This window comes from Theropithecus gelada, chromosome 6 (genome assembly GCF_003255815.1).
Source record: "Theropithecus gelada isolate Dixy chromosome 6, Tgel_1.0, whole genome shotgun sequence".
NCBI classification, from domain to species: Eukaryota; Metazoa; Chordata; class Mammalia; order Primates; family Cercopithecidae; genus Theropithecus; species Theropithecus gelada.
In genome coordinates, this window is record NC_037673.1 from 96,124,547 (window position 1) to 96,143,203 (window position 18,657).

General features: G+C 36.6%; 1 protein-coding gene across 2 annotated transcripts in view; it reads left to right on the forward strand.

The window, feature by feature from the left end:
- The window catches only part of FAM174A (family with sequence similarity 174 member A), a 45,770-nt gene extending 38,089 nt beyond the window's left edge, over nt 1–7,681 (forward strand). For both annotated transcript variants that reach the window (XM_025387971.1, XM_025387970.1), the window contains one exon: nt 7,118–7,681. In XM_025387971.1, coding sequence (XP_025243756.1) covers nt 7,118–7,121 — 4 coding nt within the window. In that variant the 3' untranslated portion in view covers nt 7,122–7,681. The remainder of the gene's footprint in view (nt 1–7,117) is intronic.
- The last annotated feature ends 10,976 nt before the right edge of the window (nt 7,682–18,657 follow it).

Consider the following 18,657-nt stretch of genomic DNA (forward strand, 5'->3'; position numbering starts at 1 on the left):
CTGGAGTGCAATGGCACGACCTCGTCTCACTGCAACCTCCTGCTCCCAGGTTCAGACAATTTTCCTGTCTCAGCCTCCCATGTAGCTGGAATTACAGATGTCTGCCACCATGCCTGGATAATTTTTGTATTTTTTAGTAGAGATGGGGTTTCACCATGTTGAGCAGGCTGGTCCTGAATTCCTGACCTCAGATAATCCATCCGTCTCAGCCTCCCAAAGTGCTGGGACTACAGGCATGAGCCACTATGCCCGACTGTGATATTTTTAAATTATACAAGAATTGTGCACACTAGCCTCTCAGTACTTTTTCATTGTGCTTTCCTTCTGAAGAATTTGGCAATTTATGTTTGTAGTTGTATTGTTTGGTGTATAATAGTTTCTCAAAACAGAAACTAGCAGAGTTTTCATTTATCCGGGGTATCTTTCCATGTTAAGAGATATTTGTTTTTGGCAAGCATGTATGGGATTAATGTCATCGTTTAGTGCTAAATATTTGCTTCACTGATATTAATTATAGTTTACTGTTCTCTTTTATGTCTTTCTGCATACAAAAAAAATTTGCTTCAATGGTGATTCATGAAATAAACTTTTTGAAGGTATTTTAACCTCATTAAATTCATCCTTATAATACCAACAATGCATATAATTCACTCAAAGTGACAACAATGCAAAGAGCTTTGATCCACACATACAGCCAATGGCAGCTATGTAAGAACTGCCCCCGTCTGACAGCTATTGTAAGATGCCATCAATTGAAAGATGCATCTGAATTTCAGAGATTTTAAATTGTGAAAAATGTGTGTCTTATAAACTCCGAAATATAGTACCATTCATAGGAAAGGTCATACTTGCTGTATTAGTCAGGGTTATCTAGATGGACCAAACTAATGGAATATATATGTACGGGAATTTATTAAGTATTAACTCATACTATCACAAGGTCCCACAATGAGCCATGTGCACACTGAGGAGCAAGGAAAGCCAGTCCAAGTCCCAAAAGTGAAGAACCTGGAGTCCAGTGTTCGAGAACAGGAAGCATCCAGCACAGGAGAAAGATGTAGGCTGGGAGGCTAGGCTAGTCTCTCCTTTCACACTTTTCTGCCGCTTATATTCCAGTCATGCTGGTGCTGATTAGATTGTGCCAACCCAGATTAAGGGTGGATCTGCCTTTCTGAGCCCACTGACTCAAATGTAATCTCATTTGGCAGCACCCTTACAAACATACCCAGGATCAATACTTTGTATCCTTCAGTCCAATCAAGTTGACACTCAGTATTAACCATCACACTTGCAGTCTTCTATCTTTGCTGGCCATGGGTGAGGGATAGCTTGTCCTGCTTGGTTTTGGAGCACAGCCTCTATCCCTGCCATTATTGCTGAAAGAGCATCCTGTTAACAGACCCACTAGGATTATACTGTGTGCTCCTGGTTCTGTTGCAGAGTTTGTTTGTTTGTTTTTGTTGTCTGTCTGTTTTGAGATAGATTTTGGCTCTTGTTGCCCAGGCTGGACTGCAATGAAGTGATCTCAGCTCACGGCAACCTCCGCCTCCCGGGTTCAAGCGATTCTCCTGCTTCAGCCTCCCAAGTAGCTGGGATTACAGGTGCCTGCCACCATGCCAGGCTAATTTTGTGTATTTTTAATAGAGGCGAGGTTTCACCATGTTGGCCAGGCTGGTCTTGAACTCCTGACCTCAGGTGATCCACTCACCTTGGCCTCCCAAAGTGCTGGGATTACAGGTGTGAGCCACGCACCAGGCCTGCGGCATTTTTTTGAATCAACCAGTCTACCTTCTACAACTTCCATATCACCCCTCCAGAGAGTAGGAATCCTTAGCTATTTTTCTTATACCATATTAACACTCCACTTTTTTAAAACTGCTATGGGATTCCTGAGAAAGAGCAACTGAGGGATAGCAACATGGATTTCAGTGAGTAGGTGGCAACTGAGTTAAAGGTTTTTTTGTTTTGTTTTGTTTTTCTGTTTTTTTTTTTGTTTTTTTTTTTTTTGACGGAGTCTTGCTCTGTCGCCCAGGCTGGAGTGCAATGGCCGGATCTCAGCTCACTGCAAGCTCCGCCTCCCGGATTCACGCCATTCTCCTGCCTCAGCCTCCCCAGTAGCTGGGACTACAGGCGCCCGCCACCTCGCCCGGCTAGTTTTTTGTATTTTTAGTAGAGACAGGGTTTCACCGTGTTAGCCAGGATGGTCTCGATCTCCTGACCTCGTGATCCGCCCGTCTCGGCCTCCCAAAGTGCTGGGATTACAGGCTTGAGCCATCGCGCCCGGCCTGTTTTGTTTTTTTAAAGATACAAGTTAATCAAATAAGAGCCTATGAAGGCCCAGCATGGTGGCTCACGCCTGTGATCTCAGCACTTCGGGAGGCCGAGGTGGGCGGATAATTTGAGTTCAGGAATTTGAGACCTCACTTAAGGCTGGAAGACCATGCTTAAGACTGGAAGAGAATTGGTTTAATTCTTGATGAGTTAAAAATATTTCCAATTGGGCATATAAATAAGAATGCCTTCTTCAGTATTACATTTGGTCTGTGGTTGAGTGATGCCAGGGAGGGAGTGTGGAGTGGTGGTTCCTATAGTGGCTGCTGAACAGCATGAAAGCATCCAGAATGGAATTCTGATGAAATTCCCACTCAAGGAATGAAATACTCTAAATGAGAGAACTGGTCATACAGTCTTATAAATATAAACAGTTTCAAGAAAATGTTGGACACAATGTAATATGATTGATAGATCATAATAAACAATTATGCTTATTTGCATATGTTTTGAGGTTAATTATCAGTCTCAAAAAGCCTTTCTGAAACCATACCTTAAGAGACTCTTTATGTGGTAGTTTCTTTTGTATTTGAAAAAAATATTGTAGATATTCCTTAGGGTCTCATATATAGTCAAGTTCAAAAGGCTATTTAGTGATAGAATTTGGATTAGGTTGTAGTCATTTTGTGTTCTTTTCCTCATTTATGAAACTGCAACTTTGATTTTACAGATTGACTTTTTTTCATAGTCCACAAATTCATTATCAGTATTATCATGGGTTACAAGCATTAAAAGAATAAGGCCTATACGATAGAATTCTAAGTGTTACATGTTTTTTTGTTTGTTTGTTTGTTTTTTTAATAACCTTCAGTATATTTTTAAAGGATTAAATTTGCTTTCAAAGTAAAAATATATTAGAACCTCATTATTCTTATACTAATCATTTAGAGAACTATTACAGACTCCTGACTAAAGATTCAGATAACACAAGATGAAAAAGAGCATTATTCATTTTCAGATGTTTTTCCAATGAAGTTCTAAATGTTATTGATGATTATAAAGGAAGATTTATTAAGTTTGTAAAATCTGCACACTTTGGGTTTTGTTTTTGTTTTTGTTTTAATTTGGTTTGATCAAATGCTTTTCATTATGATGGCTCTTACTAGCAGAAATTTTTTTGGAAGCCAGGATTTAGATTAAGTAGTAGTAAAGTAAGTTGTATAATTAGAATGAAAATCTATAAAAATGTGTGTGTTGAAAATATAGTTTTATATTACAATAAACTAGTTAGGCAATAAGAGTAAATGGGCAAACTTGCCCCATTGTAATGTTTATTGGAAATCTTGTCTTTAGTATGGATAATTTTTGTTACCGTATTATAAATATCCAAAGCATTGATTGTTTTATAGATTATACTTAGTAGCTGGTAGCCTTAGTAACCCTCATTTCTGAAGGTTAGAAATAGGAACAAGGAACTGTATTTATAGAAACCATAGAAATGAATAACTGTTGTTGGCCCTTGAATAACATGGGGGCTAGGAGCACCAACTACACAATCGAAAATCCACGTGTAACTTTTGGACTCTCAAAAACTTAACTATTAATAGCCTGCTGTTAACCAGAAGACTTACCAGTATCATGAACAGTCAATTAACATGTATTTTGTATGTTATATGTATTATATACTCCTTTCTTACAACAAAGTATGCTAAAGAAAAGAACATGTTATTAAGAAAATCATAAGGAAGATAAAATATATTTACTGTTCATTAAGTGAAAGTGGCTCTCATAAAGGTCTTCATCCTCATTTTCACGTTGAGTAAGCTGAAGAGGAGGAGGAAGAAGAGGGGCTGTTCTTGCTGTCTTGGGGTGGTAGAGGCAGAAGAGGTGAAGGAGGTGGAAGGGGAGGCAAGCACAATTGGTGTAACTTTACAGAAACACATCTGAGTTTTTTGCCTTTTCATTTCTCTAAAACTGTTTCTGTTGGTACCAATTCTACTTCCACAGTCTGCTTTAGTTTTAGTGCCCATATCACAGAAAGGTCCATGTCATAAAAGAAGCTGAAAGCAGTCGTGAATAATTGGAATCCTTCTGCCACATTGACTACTGTCAATTTATTTTCTGGTACAGCTTCTTCTACGTCTTCTTCCTTATCATGTGGCACTGGTTCAGAAGCACCCATCTCGATCAAGTCATTTTCTGTTCATTGTTCCTTTGGAATATCACTTAGCTCTTGAATTACTCCAAGATCTTTATCTTGACATCTTTTATTCCCCACCTTTTTTTTTTTTTTTTTTTTTTTTTTTTTTGCAATATCCACAATGTCTTTCATGATTTCCTTGGTTGGCTCTATTGTAAATCCTGTGAAGCCGTGCGCAACATCTTGAAACAGTTTCCTCCAGCAGAATTTATTGTTTTGCACTTGATGGCTTTCAGGCCTTTTTCAATAAAATGGTAGCATATTCAATGGTATATGTCTTTTAGACTTTCATGATGTTCTCTCTATTGGGATCTCTTCCGTAGTGTTGAATAAACCTTTCCATAGTGTACTGGGTGTAATGAGCCTAAGCATCCTTACGGTCCACTTATCTCAAAGCTGAATTAGAAACATTGTATTTGGAGGCCATTTTAATGCGTTCAGTGTTGAATTCATGGGGTTCTTTGTGGCCCAGGGCATTGTCCAATATCAAAAGAACTATAAAAGTCAGTCCCCTACTAGCAGTGTACTTCCAGACTTCAGGGACAAAGCATCAATTGAACCAATCCAGAAAAAGAGTTTTCAGTGTCCAGGTCTTATTGTACAACTAAAAGACTGGCAGCTGGTGTTTATCTTTTCCCTTCAAAGCTTGGTGGTTAGCAACTTTGTTTGTAAGGGCAATCCTGATGAGAAACTCTACTGCATTTGCATGAAACAGTACTGTTAGCCTATCCCTTCGGTCTTAAATCATACTGCTTACTTCTCTTCCGTACTAATAAGTGTCATTTGTGGCATTTTTCTTCTAGAACAGGGCACTTTCATCTGTATTAAAAACTGTTTAGGCAGATATCCTTTCTCCTCAGTTATTTTCTGAATGGTTTCTGGGGACTCTGGTCTGTTGCCTCTTGGTCAACAGAGGCTGCTTCTCCTTTTATCTTCACAATTTTTTTTTAAGCCAAACCGCGTTCTGAAATTATTAAACCCTCTTTTGTTGGCATTACATTTTTCAGCTTTAGATCTTCCACCTTCCTTTTGCTTTAGATTATAATATAATGAATCTGCTTTTTCTCAAATCATATGAGAGTCTGTAGGTTTGCATTTCTTATAGCAATCATGTAACCACATAAAAGCTTAATTTTCAGTATGAGATAAAAAGTTATTTCAAAAAAAGTGCAAAGATGTTGTGCTTGCTGATGAAACTACAGTGACAGTTTCACAGTTTGTTGTTTTTTTTTTTTTTTTTCCTTTTTTACAGTGGTCCTTAGGCTGGATTCATTTTTCTTGAAATGGCAGGCAACTCCTGCTGCAGACCTCCATCTACAATACATATCAAGCAATCCAGCTCTTTTTTTGTAATGTCATGACTTTTTCTGCTTCCAGCAGAAGCAATTCCATTATCAATAGTGGCATTTTGTATGGGTGTCATCATGTTATTCAAGGTTTATGATATTGCACTAAGTGCAGTAGAAGCTATGCAAGAATCATGAGAGATCACTTTTAATGCAATACACAATTTACTGGAGATACGAATTGCCCAGGTGGAGATGATTAGTGTCACATGGTGTTTTAAGTAAATACCAACAACACTTGAACTCACCATAATGATAACTAGAGGGGACTGTGAAATTACTACAGTAGTACACTATGTACTACAGTTAATTTTCTGCAGTTATGATTTAATACTGCATCTTTATATTTACTTATCTCTCGGCTGCAAATAGCACCATGTACAGTCTGTGCTTATGTGCATAAGTTTTGGTAAGTTTTAACATTTTGTAGTAGATTTGTATATATGTTATCATAAATGATAAAATAGATCAGCATCTACATTTATTTTATCCATTCATGGCATAGTTTTTTCTTAAATTTTTAATATTTCTTTTTCTTTCTTGAGACAGAGTCTTGCTCTGTTGCCCAGGCTGGAGTACGGTGGCACAATCTCTGCCAACTGCAGCCTCTGCCTCCCAAGTTCAAGTGATTCTCCTGCCTCAGCCTCCTGAGTAGCTGGGATTACAGGAGTGTGCCATCATGCCTGGCTAATTTTTGTATTTTTAGTAGAGACGAGCTTTCACCATGTTGGCCAGGCTGGTTTTAAACTCATTACCTCAAGTGATCTGCCTGCCTTGGCCCCCGAAAGTGCTGGGATTACAGGTGTGAGCCATTGCGCCCAGCCTTTTTTGATATTTCTAAAGTACGTAGTTCATTATAATATTTTTCAAATTGTCTCAGATCTCAAAAAAACTTTAGACTGTATTTATTGAAAAAAATCTAAGTGGTACCAACTTAAGTGGTACTATGCAGTTCAAACCCATGTCATTCAACAGTCAACTGTATTGTATACTCAAGTCCACTAAAGTCATTTATTAATATTACATGAGGGTAAACTTTATTATGAATATAGCCTAGTCTTTACTCACAGTAGTTAAATATAAAATTCCTTTAATAAGTTAGAATTTCTGTTTAAAAGATAATTTCTGAAATAATTAATCTAGACAAAATAAGCATGTGTTATTGGTGTTCTTTTTAATGATTTTAAATACTTGTATTATGTTCTTCCTTCCCCTCCAAATCTTTCTGAATAGTTCTAAATGTTTTTTAAATTGTTCCAGAAAGGACACTTATGGTATTTTTTTTTTCTTTTTCTTGCAGATAAGAATGTGCCTTTTGATGAAAGAACTTTATCTTTCTACAGCGAAGAGTGGAATTTCTATGTTTAAGGAATAAGAAGCCACTATATCAATGTTGGGGGGGTATTTAAGTTACATACATTTTGACAACCTTTAATTTGTTGTTGTAATAAATACTGTATCCTTTATTATATCTTTATATGTATAGAAGTACTCTATCAATGGGCTCAGAGATGTTGGGGATAAACTATACTGTAATAGTTTATCAGTTTGACAATTACTATAAAACGGTGTTTTCTGATCAGTTTTTGTTTCTTGCTCACCATATGATTGTAAACTGTTTTCTTTTATGTATTAATCAGTTAATGCTAATTATTTTTGCTGATGTCATGTTAAAGAGCTATAAATTTCCAGCAACCAACTGGTGTGTAAAAATAATTTAAAATTTCCTTTACTGAAAGGCATTTCCCATTTTTGTGGGGAAAAGAAGCCAAATTTATTACTTTGTGTTGGGCTTTTTAAAATATTAAGAAATGTCTAGGTTATTATTTGCAAAACAATAAATATGATTTAAAATTATCTTAAAGTGGTCCAGATTATATGTTTATAAAATAAACATAAGACTATAGAATTGAAAATTAATATATGTATTTGTAATTGATTTATCAGAAAATCTATCAAAACGTTATTCTATTTTAGCAACTACTATGTAAAAGTAACATATGTACTTTGATTAGATATTTCAGAAACCTGTGAATTTTACAGCCATTTTATATCTTTACTGTATAGTAAGAGGTAGAAATTGCAATAATGGCATAGTTCAAATACTTGATTGTGTTATGGAACAGGAGATTGAGGAATTAAAGTAAACACATAGACTTTGGAGTCAGATCTATATTCAGAGACTGACTTCATGATCTCTGAACAAATTATTTAACCTTACTGAGATTCAATTTTTCACATTCTAGAAGTTAGAGGAGAACTAAAGGAAAAGCATGGATCATGAACTCAGTTGCTTACTGGGACCAGGGAAGTAATTTAAATGTGCATGTAAGTCAGGATAGGCTACATCAGAGAGAGTTAACATATGGTTCCAAATCACAATGGGTTGCAACAAAGATTTATTTTTTATTTCTGCTACATGTTTGTTATGAACTATGATTCTGCTCTTTGTAGTATTTTCTCCACGACCAAAGATGATGTGAAAACCTCTGTCCCAAATATGGTCTCATAACCAAGCATCCAGACATAATGCACCACATACTAGTTCATTAGCTTTTGCCTCAAGGTGATAAATTTCAATTTCACCTACATTTTATTGGCCAAAACAAACTCTAAGGCTGCACCCAAGTTCTACAAGGCAAGGATAGATAATTCTCTTGCAAGGAAGTAAATTGGAGTATTTGGCCATCCACAATGCAAACTTACTTTTACCTATATGCCAACTGGCTTTCCATGTGAATCAAGTCACCGTGATGTCAGTGTATATATGTATAATGTGTGAGCAGAGACTAAAGTGGAAGGTATTTGTTCTTCTAAAGGAATCAGTCTCTCTTCAGATTCCACTCATAGTTACCATGAGAAAATACTTGCCTGTGTTGTTAACTCTTAGTTTTTAATTTCCAAGAGAAGCCAAACCTACAGATATTGTGTATTAAATATCCCTAATTTAAAATGTTATTAGCACAGAACACGTTTGGATTAAATTTGGCCCCATACCTTATATTTTATGACATGGAAAACATCATATACTGTAGTATCTTGGAAATAATGACTATTTAATAACCGCTATCATTTATAAGCTAGCTTTTTCATTAACATTAATTAGAAGTAAGAATCAAAGAGTAAGAATTTTGATAAGTGGTCAGACACAGTGGCTCACTCCTGTAATCCCAGCACTTTGGGAGGCCGAGGCGGGCAGATCACGAGATCAAGAAATTCAGACCATCCTGGCCAACATGGTGAAACCCTGTCTTTACTAAAAACATAAAAATTAGCTGGACATGGTGATGTGCACCTGTAGTCCCAGCTACTTGGGAGACTGAGGCAGGAGAATCGCTTGAACCTGGGAGACGGAGGTTGCAGTCAGCCAAGATTGCGCCACTGCACTCAAGCCTGGGTGATAGAGCGAGACTCTGTCTCAAAAAAAAAAAAAAAAAAAAAATTCTGGTAAGGCAACTTAAAGTAAGGATCATTTTCATAAATGGTCTCCAAGTTGCTTTTAAAGGGGATGCAGCACCGACACCAACTTAATTAGAAATATACAATTTCTCTAGATGACTACTTTGAAAAGGACACCCTTCAACTGGACATGGAAATGTTGTCATGTTTATTGAAAATTCCTTTATTATTTTCATATAGTCATCCCTATACTGCAAATCTAGTTATAATTATCATAATAAGCCACATTTTTATTAAAGTGTTTGGTAATGCATCTACAAAATCACCTACAAAGTTGATATGCCAAATTTTAGCTTCATTAGATACATATAACAAGCATGCTGATGAAGTTGTTAGGATTTTTATCTAAAACCCTAAAACTCTATATGTACATTTAAAAATAACTGGTGATACCTTAGATATAATAAAAACATGTTGTTATTCTCCTTTCCCATTTGGTACCTCCTTTTAGTGGTATTATTGGTATTAACCAAACCTAGGAATTAGAGATCAGTAGAGCTGGTATAGTTGAGTCTATAGCTCAGGAGAATAAATGGGAAGAAAGAACAGGTTTTGGAGTAACTTTTCTTTGGTACTTTAGTTTGAATTATATTCATTTTAATTTACTCATTATAGTTTTATCATTTTCACCTTATTTACTTTTCTATTTTTTAAAATTCTCTAACGACTTCCATTAAGTGAAGCAATAAAGAAAAGATTGTTTTGTCATAAGTTGGGAGGTGAAAAATAGCTTATAAGGAAATAAATGAAGGGACGAAGACAGTGAAATGATCCACTCCATGAAAATGGGCAATTAGAGTAATTATTTCCCTAACTACCCCTCTGGCTATCCCATCATTTTCAAAGACTTTTAAAATGAACAGCTTTATATTCTGTGCCTTAGAAGAATCAAGCAAAAAGTACTCTCAACACCAGTTGATGCTTGATTTGCTAAGATGGATGTTATTTCCATTAATTCTTACCATTTCTTACATTAAAAATTGAATATTTTAAATTCATCATCTTTAACATATTTTGCCTGTCTATGTCAGTCACTTGTTACATGAGAGGAGGTAAAAGTAGAAGAGAGGAAATTTGGGGAGGAACTGTCTCTAAAACTTCTATGTCTGGCTGGTAAGAAACTATGGCTGCTGCATCTCCCATCAAAAGATCCCATTGTAGATCCACAGTATAGGACCTATACCAGGTGTTCTGGCTCTATTTTCGCATCAGATTCTAGTATATGTGTTTTTTGTTTTGTTTTGTTTTGTTTTGTTTTTTGAGATGGAGTCTCGCTCTGTCGTCAGGGCTGGAGTGCAGTGGCCGGATCTCAGCTCACTGCAAGCTCCGCCTCCCGGGTTCACGCCATTCTCCTGCCTCAGCCTCGCGAGTAGCTGGGACTACAGGCGCCCGCCACCTCGCCCGGCTAGTTTTTTGTATTTTTTAGTAGAGACGGGGTTTCACCGTGTTAGCCAGGATGGTCTCGATCTCCTGACCTCGTGATCCACCCGTCTCGGCCTCCCAAAGTGCTGGGATTACAGGCTTGAGCCACCGCGCCCGGCCACAGTATAGGACCTATACCAGGTGTTCTGGCTCTATTTTCGCATCAGATTCTAGTATATGTGTTTTTAATTGCACTTCTCTTCATTCTTACCATGCAATTTCCTTCAGTACCCATGCCATATCACCAGGAATATGTTGAAATTACTCAGGTTTTTCTTAAATAGGCTTTTTGAAGCAAAGTAAGCAAAACAACTCTGACAGTTTCTTCTCTTAATCTGTCAGGGTTCTTTTTAGGTCAATCTGGGCCCGCACGTATTATTACTTACCTAAAATGGCGTGGAAGTTCATTTCATCCTCCGACTCTTCTCACTCCCTTACCAGAAGAAAGTTCTTGACATAGCATGCAGCTTTGGCTGACAGCTGACTTTTTCTCATTCTTTGTCTCCAAAGCAGGAAGTATGAGAATGTTTAAGCGCCAGACTTTGGTTACTATTCCTTTGTTTCATGTATTTTTCTTAACGAATATATTGTTATTCATCCATGCCGGGTTCAAGCTCCCTCCCTAAAATATAAAGTTCGATACTAGCCTGACTAACATGGTGAAACCCCGTCTCTACTAAAAATACAAAAATTAGCCGGGCGTAGTGGCCGGTTCCTGTAATCCCAGCTACTTGAGAGGCTGAGGCAGGAGAATCACTTGAACCCGGGAGACAGAGGTTGCACTGAGCTGAGATCGCTCCATTGCACTCAAGCCTGGGTGACAGAGCGAGACTTCTACTCTAGCTATCGGTTTTTATTTTTGTTTTTTTGTTTTTGTTTTTGTTTCGTAATAGGATAGATTGTGCTCTTCCAGCAGCCTCATAAAGAAATGTATCTTTCCACCTTCTAACTGGACCCTCTCACAAATTTTTTAACATTGTTTTCCCAGTACTAGGAAACTTCTCATGGACCAATAGTTTCTCATGAATAAATAAGCTAATGTTTAGGTAGACTAGTCCCAGTGTAGTCAGGGAGTCCAGGAAGTCTGCAGATTTACCTGTTTCCAAGCAACAAATGTGACTTTTGATTAGTTGTACTTGGCTTGTCAGATCTGCCATACAATATACCTAGAGCTATGGATGTAACAAATCCTAAATCCTAAGGTAAAATCAATAGGTATAATCTTTCAGAAAAGACAAAGTCTGCATCATTTCTGCTGATAATTACTTTATTCTTAGACTACATCTAGGTTAGCTCCGAAAGTAAGCATCCCAGTTATTTGACTTGTATTTCCTAGTGAACTTTAATATCCCATTTTCAAGATATGTGAATTATTTTAAAATAGCACATACATTTATTATTTTAACTTTCTATGAATAAAATAGCCTTTTATGGATAAGGGTAGCTTCATAAATTTTATTTCTTGTATCCACAGGAGTCTACTGCTTACTGCTTCTGATTTAGTTGCCTATCAAGGCACTGAACATTATTCCTAACAAGGGCACCTACAATGAATATCTGTGCACAGTTTATTTACCTTTAACTCTTTTCTGCTGTCTTTGGTATAAAATTTTATCTAAGGACCTGAAAGCCAAAAAACTGTTAGCAGGACCAAAGGGACGCTTCATAGGAGTACTGAAGAGCAAGATAACTTGTGTAGGAATTGTGATGGTCCCTAGCCTATGAAAATATATATTTTGTAACATATGTGTACTGGCCCAACCCTTGAGGATTAATGTTATATTGTCATAAGGAGCGGCCTAAACATCTGTAACAGTTATAAAGCTCCATGAGTGATTCTGTTGCAACTCCAAATGGGGAACTTCTGTCAGTGTGTAGATAATCACACTGTCATCTAAAGCAGAGTTCAGAAATGACCATACCTTAAATTAATTTCTGGCTCCATTATTTTTTCAATCTTATTTATCTTCATTGTTTCTTTTTCCACAGTCCACAGTTTTCCACATACAATTAATAGTTAAGACTAATTGAATACTAGTGTGATAAATATTTTAGATTTGTTAATTCATTCAATCCTCACAACAACTTTGAGGGAGGGACTATTATCCCTATTTCTGCATATAAGGATAGTAAAGCTCAGAAAAATTGTAGAATTTGCCCAAAGAAAACAGCTAGAATGCAGTCAAATGGCCTGCTAAATAAGTTCAGAAAATTTATTTTTGCTAATGGAAAAATCTCCATTTGTTTCCAAAAAAAATGAAAAGTTTGTTTATAAATGCACGTTCAATAAAAAAGAATCAATTTGAGGAGGTGAGAAAGTTGGGGCACAAAGAAAAAGTAGGAAAATAAGGTCACAGCATAATTTCATGGTCTCACATCTATGATATAAGTTGCTAAAAATGTGCCATAAATTTCATTCAAGAGAGAGGCAAAAGCTGTTCAATTATTGCTAGTACAGAAACCAGAGGGAAATTTGTTTTCCAAGGTTCTCAAGGAGTAATGTAAGGAGATCCCACGGTATAAAGTACTGAACACTTTCCTCAATATATTTATAGTAACCTCAGAAGACTATCACGCACATCTTTCTCATAATGCCTTTTAACACATACCGGCATGTCTTACACTAGATGTACTTACACTACAATATAATCCAGTAAAATTCATTTCAGAGAAGCAAAATAATCCTGTTTGTATGCAATCATTTAGTTTACTTATACAATCATTTAGTTTACATTGGTACACAATCATTTAGTTAACTGAAGGGTAAATTTTAATGCCATCTAAGACAACCTTTCCCAAAATATAGTCTATGAAACAACCTATAAAAACAATCAGTATCTTTCCGTGGCTTCTCTAATATCCTTTTTTATTTGTTTGGGTTTTTTTTTTTTCTTTGTTCTCCTTTTGTTTGTATCTCTTTGTATTTATGTATCTCTTTGCCTCTTATGTTTCTCCTAGATCTTCTCATCTTTGCACTAATAGCCTTTCCTGGTCATAACCACCCATTACTTCAGTTATGATATTAATTCAGCTTCAAATAAAACGTTGCACCAAAGTTAAACAGTCAAAGAATATTTTATTCAAGGCTGTTGCAATGGTGAAATCCCAGAACTGAATCTAAACTCAACTTCTCTGGAACAAAACGCAGGAATGTCTTTTCAGCACTGGGGTGCCTGGCCAAAATGTACTGGAGGATAATGGGGGAGAATCATAGGACACCTGTGTTTGTTAGCTAATTGTCTTTACCCAATGGAAAACTAAACTTCTCACATCTTTATGATAGAGGATAGTTTTGCAACTTGGCTTCAGGAAGGTAGGAGCCAAGTTGCAAAACTACCATCTATCATAAACTGTCGTAAACTCTATCACAGAAACTGCCGGTGCTCTCTTCCTCGACATTTATTTAGACTTCAAAAAGATGGCTTTTGGTCCTTGAGGAAACTATGCCAGGGTTCTAAATTTGGCAAGAAGATTTAAAAAGTATTTACGTCTGAAATGGGCAAATAGTAAATTTATAATTACGTTGTCTAAGGTGTATACTCAAAAAAAACAAAAAAGTAGGTAAGTGGCCACAAATTAGATAGAAGCCTGTCTACAGTTCAGTCAAGCTGAGGGGAACATTAATGCTATTTTGGACAACAGGTTAATCAGAAATGTGGATTTCCTTAGATTTTTATCTGATGTTTAAAATCCATATTTTCAAGCTTCTATATACAAATCATATATATACACACACACATATATATATATATCTTCCACCCCACATGGATGGCTCAGAGATACATCAAACTGATGGTCATTATCATCCTTACACAAACTACCCTTACTCTGTGTTACCAATCTCAATGAAGGGCACCAACATTCATTCAAGTGTGCAAGCCAGAAGACACGCTATCTTCCCTTAGCATCTCCATCACCTTCCATACCCCAAGCAACACCTTGCTCGTATATATGTACAATCAAATAAGGAAATTAGCAATACCCAATTAATTTTTTCAAGTTAAAATTATTGGACATATATTCTATGAACTAGACCATTAACATCTCAGTTTGCCATGTCTTTTTTTTTTTTTTTTTTTTTTTTTTTTTGGTGAAATGAACAGAAATGTTCTATGAGAAGTCTTTACTCTTCTACTGGGTACTATCTGAGTCAATTTCCAGATTGAATTGGGGCCTTCCATCCAGGCACATACACTAATTAGGCTCTCCAATTTCCATCACAGAATTTTAGCTCTATCTCCATCTAAGCATTTGAGTTAATCTTCAGTAACAGGTAATGTTTGCACTGTAAGATTTTATCAGATTCATTTACCCAAAGCTCACTAGCAAGATGTTTTTGTAAAGACTGGTGACAGAAATCACTCATCACCAATTTCTCTATTCTGAATTTTGTCCATGGGTTAATTCAGACTTCCAACAGCTATACAAGTTGACTACATTGTTTTCCTCTTGTAGAATTTATTTTAACTATCTGTCATTATGCCACTGCTGAACAGAGATATTATCAAATATATAACTGTGAAAGATAAGGGTATATTCAATGTGTTATTAATGGGTAAGTTGTACACTGTATCACAGCATATATCTTTTATAAAGAATTTTGAGAAATATTTTACTTCAGTATCAAAAATTTTGGGATTTCCATTGAGCAGCTAGTTTTATTTTTACTTTACATGCTCCGAGGAGTTTGTAATTATAAGGCTGGTTCTTTCTTTTTGTCCACAAAACTTGGGAGCTGAACCAGAAGCCTCTGTTTATCAAAGTACAAGATAGTATAATATCATTTTGTGTATTCACTTTATCCCTGGAGTATCAGTTTGGTTTTGTGGCTACATGTAACCAAAAAAACAAATAGGAAATTGTGTTTTTCTAATATCTTGAATTCAGGGAGTTTGTGGTTGCTAGTGTTTCTTAATAGCTCAGGGGATCCAGGCTCAAGGTCTCTAAAAATGCTTTGGTATTTTCTTTATGTTCTTAAGATGACTGTTTGAATTCTAGCCATCCTGCCTTTTTTTGCAAAAGGAAGGAGGCAAGAATGAAAGAAATATAGTTGGCTCTTTGAACAGCTGTTTCAGGCACCTATTATTTCACATAAAAGTCTTCAAAACTTAGTAGCTGAAAACATTTATCATCATATTTTATTCTGTGTATTGACAAAGCTTAACTTGCTTTCCTCAGTTGGGATCTCTCATCTGATTACAGTCAGATTGTGTCTGCGATTAGAACTGTCTAAATATTCAGCTGGATTGGAAGTCCAAGATGACTCAGCCATGTGGCTGGGAGTTGATATTGGCTGTTGGCTGGGAGCTCAGCTGAAATGCCTACACACAGCTTTGACTTCTCATAGCGTGGCAGCTGGGTTCTAAGAGAAAGCCTCCCAACAGTAAGCATTTAAAGTGAAAGTGGCAAGTCTTCTTATAATCTGGTTTTACATGTTTGAGAATATTGCTTCTGCCACATTCTACTGGTCAAGCAAATCACTAAGGTGAGCTCAAACTCACAGGAAGGAAATTAGATCCCACCTCATCGTGTGAAATACAGCATATGTGAGCACAGAGAAAGGATTCAATGGTGACTATTTTTGGAGACTATCTACCACTGTACGCTCTGCCTACCAGTATCCATGTTCCTCCCACATGCAAAATCAACTAAGGTTTGAAGCCTAGGATCCATCATTCAAATGAAGTTCAAGGGGAAATGAGGGTCCAACTTCTCAGGTACAATTCCTCAAACATAGTTTGTTTTTAACAGAAGAATTCTGAACCAAAGAGACAAGTTACCTGCTCAGTAACACAATAAGTTATCTTCTCAACTGAATGCTCAATATTACAATGGTGATACAAGGCTATGAAACTGACAAAAAATCAATTTTAAAAAAGACTGTGCTCTGGCAAAAGACAGATAGCAGTCCCTCATCGATGGCAATTCTGAAGTCTAACTGAGCACATGTCACCAGTTCCTTGATTGGGGCCCGGTCCTGCCCCAGAGAATGTGTCTCTATGTCACTTTGCTCTGCCTTCTAGGCACCTCGCTTTGTGCCCTACATTTCTTTCTTTTCCATTAGCAATGGCCTGTGTTTGCTGCTAAATATCTTTCTCAGCCGACTTTCTCCTAGAAAAAGTTTGAGTCCCCAATGGCTCCTTTGAAAAAAAAAAATCTGAACTGCTTCTATAACTTTTAATTCAGTCTTACTGAGGTTCATGCCATTAGACAAATGCCAGCCCCACAATTTATTTTTTGTCAGATAGATTCCTCTTCATAGTAGGATTTGAGTCTTGATACTGTGGATTCCCAGCCTTAAGATTCCTAGGAGCCCTGTTGTCTAGTTGAGAGAGTCTTTAAAATTCTCCTTCATATTCACAGATGCCTTTTTCCTGGTTGCAGCCCTGTCATAAATGTTTCCAAGGTGTCAATAAAGGGTCCTCTAATTGCTCTATTGAAGTTAACTCTACCCTGATGTCATGCATTACTGAAAACACCTTGGGATTGAGTTTTACTCTGAGGCTATTTCTTATTTTGAGAAAAATTTTGCTACTTGGAGAAACTAGGGATGATAAATAATTTTATTTTTGAACATGGTAAGTCTTAAAATTTTTCCTCTCATTTTTTCTATAAACCACTGAATATTATCTTTTTAAAAATGTCATTCTCTCCATAAGTACCTAATGTTATGCATCTAACAGAAACCAATTGGCAATTTCAACATTCTGCCCAGAAATCTCCTTATCCTGATATAGAATTCAGTAGGACCATTTCTATTTACTACATTACTGCAGCGTGTTATCAATAAACTTTTTGTCACTGAAAGGTTTTATGAGACCTATTCTCACGAGTTCCTGGATGTAACTTCTGCTATATTCCAATAGCCAAATCAGTCACTAAAACCTTCTCAGATTCAAGAAAAGATAAATAAAACTTCATCTCATGGTATATGATGGAACATTTATATAAAGAAACGGAGGCAATTTATGGTGAGTTATTGTCAGAGATTATTTAATGCACTAAAGCAAAAATTTCCCAGAAATCCTCAGCACAGTTTAATCTTTTCTCATTGACCAGAATTGTTTCCTATTTCAGAAAGCAAGCAGCAAAGTACTGAGAAATATGACTGTGTGTGAGTGTGTGTGTGTGTGTGTGTGTGTTCATTGCCAACCCCCACATAAAAAAAATTAGGAGGTCCCTTAATGAGAAAGATGAAAATTGATACTTGATAGGAATCTTAACAACATTTTTGATAGTTCATACATTGGCTACCTAACACTTAACATTCTTTAAGCCTTCTTCTCTTAAATGGTGTAATGTAATTACCTCTTTTCCAGTAGACATACCTCAAACTCTCATCTAGTTATGCCATCCAACTCAGAGTTCGAAGTGTGTGATCTTGGTGACATGTAATCTCAACAATAGAACAACTACCAGTTCCTGCTTGTCTGGCATTGTATTACCTAGAAGACAAAGTATCTGTCCCCAAAACATGTACAATATTTAAGAAGAAATAGATTAGCTATTTTGAGAAATTTAATCCAGGAAAAGATGGGATTAAGCAAATACAGAGAGGTTACTGATCTTGCATCTCTCAAATCTTACTGATCAGGAATGACAAGGACTCCCTGAACCAAGAGCAGTGTAAATTCTTGGTCAAGCAGTATTTTACTCCTTCATTCAGTTTCTGTGTTCCCTGGCTCTGCCCTCTGAGATGTGGTACAGATCTGATACTTCAAAAGCCTGAAGAGCTCTTGTGCAGCCCTCAGAAACTACTACCTGTGGTTGTGTGTTGGAAGAGTATAGTAATTATTTGGTAAAAACTTTAGTGGAGTAATGATAGTCATGAAAGTTTGCAGTCCAGACAGGGTGTGTGGTCGCTATACAGTTCCGTTAAAGCATTCATAGATTACTTGTTTCTAGTCAGTATCCCGTAGGAGTAACTACAGCGAAAGATCTCATAAAAATTTTTGACAT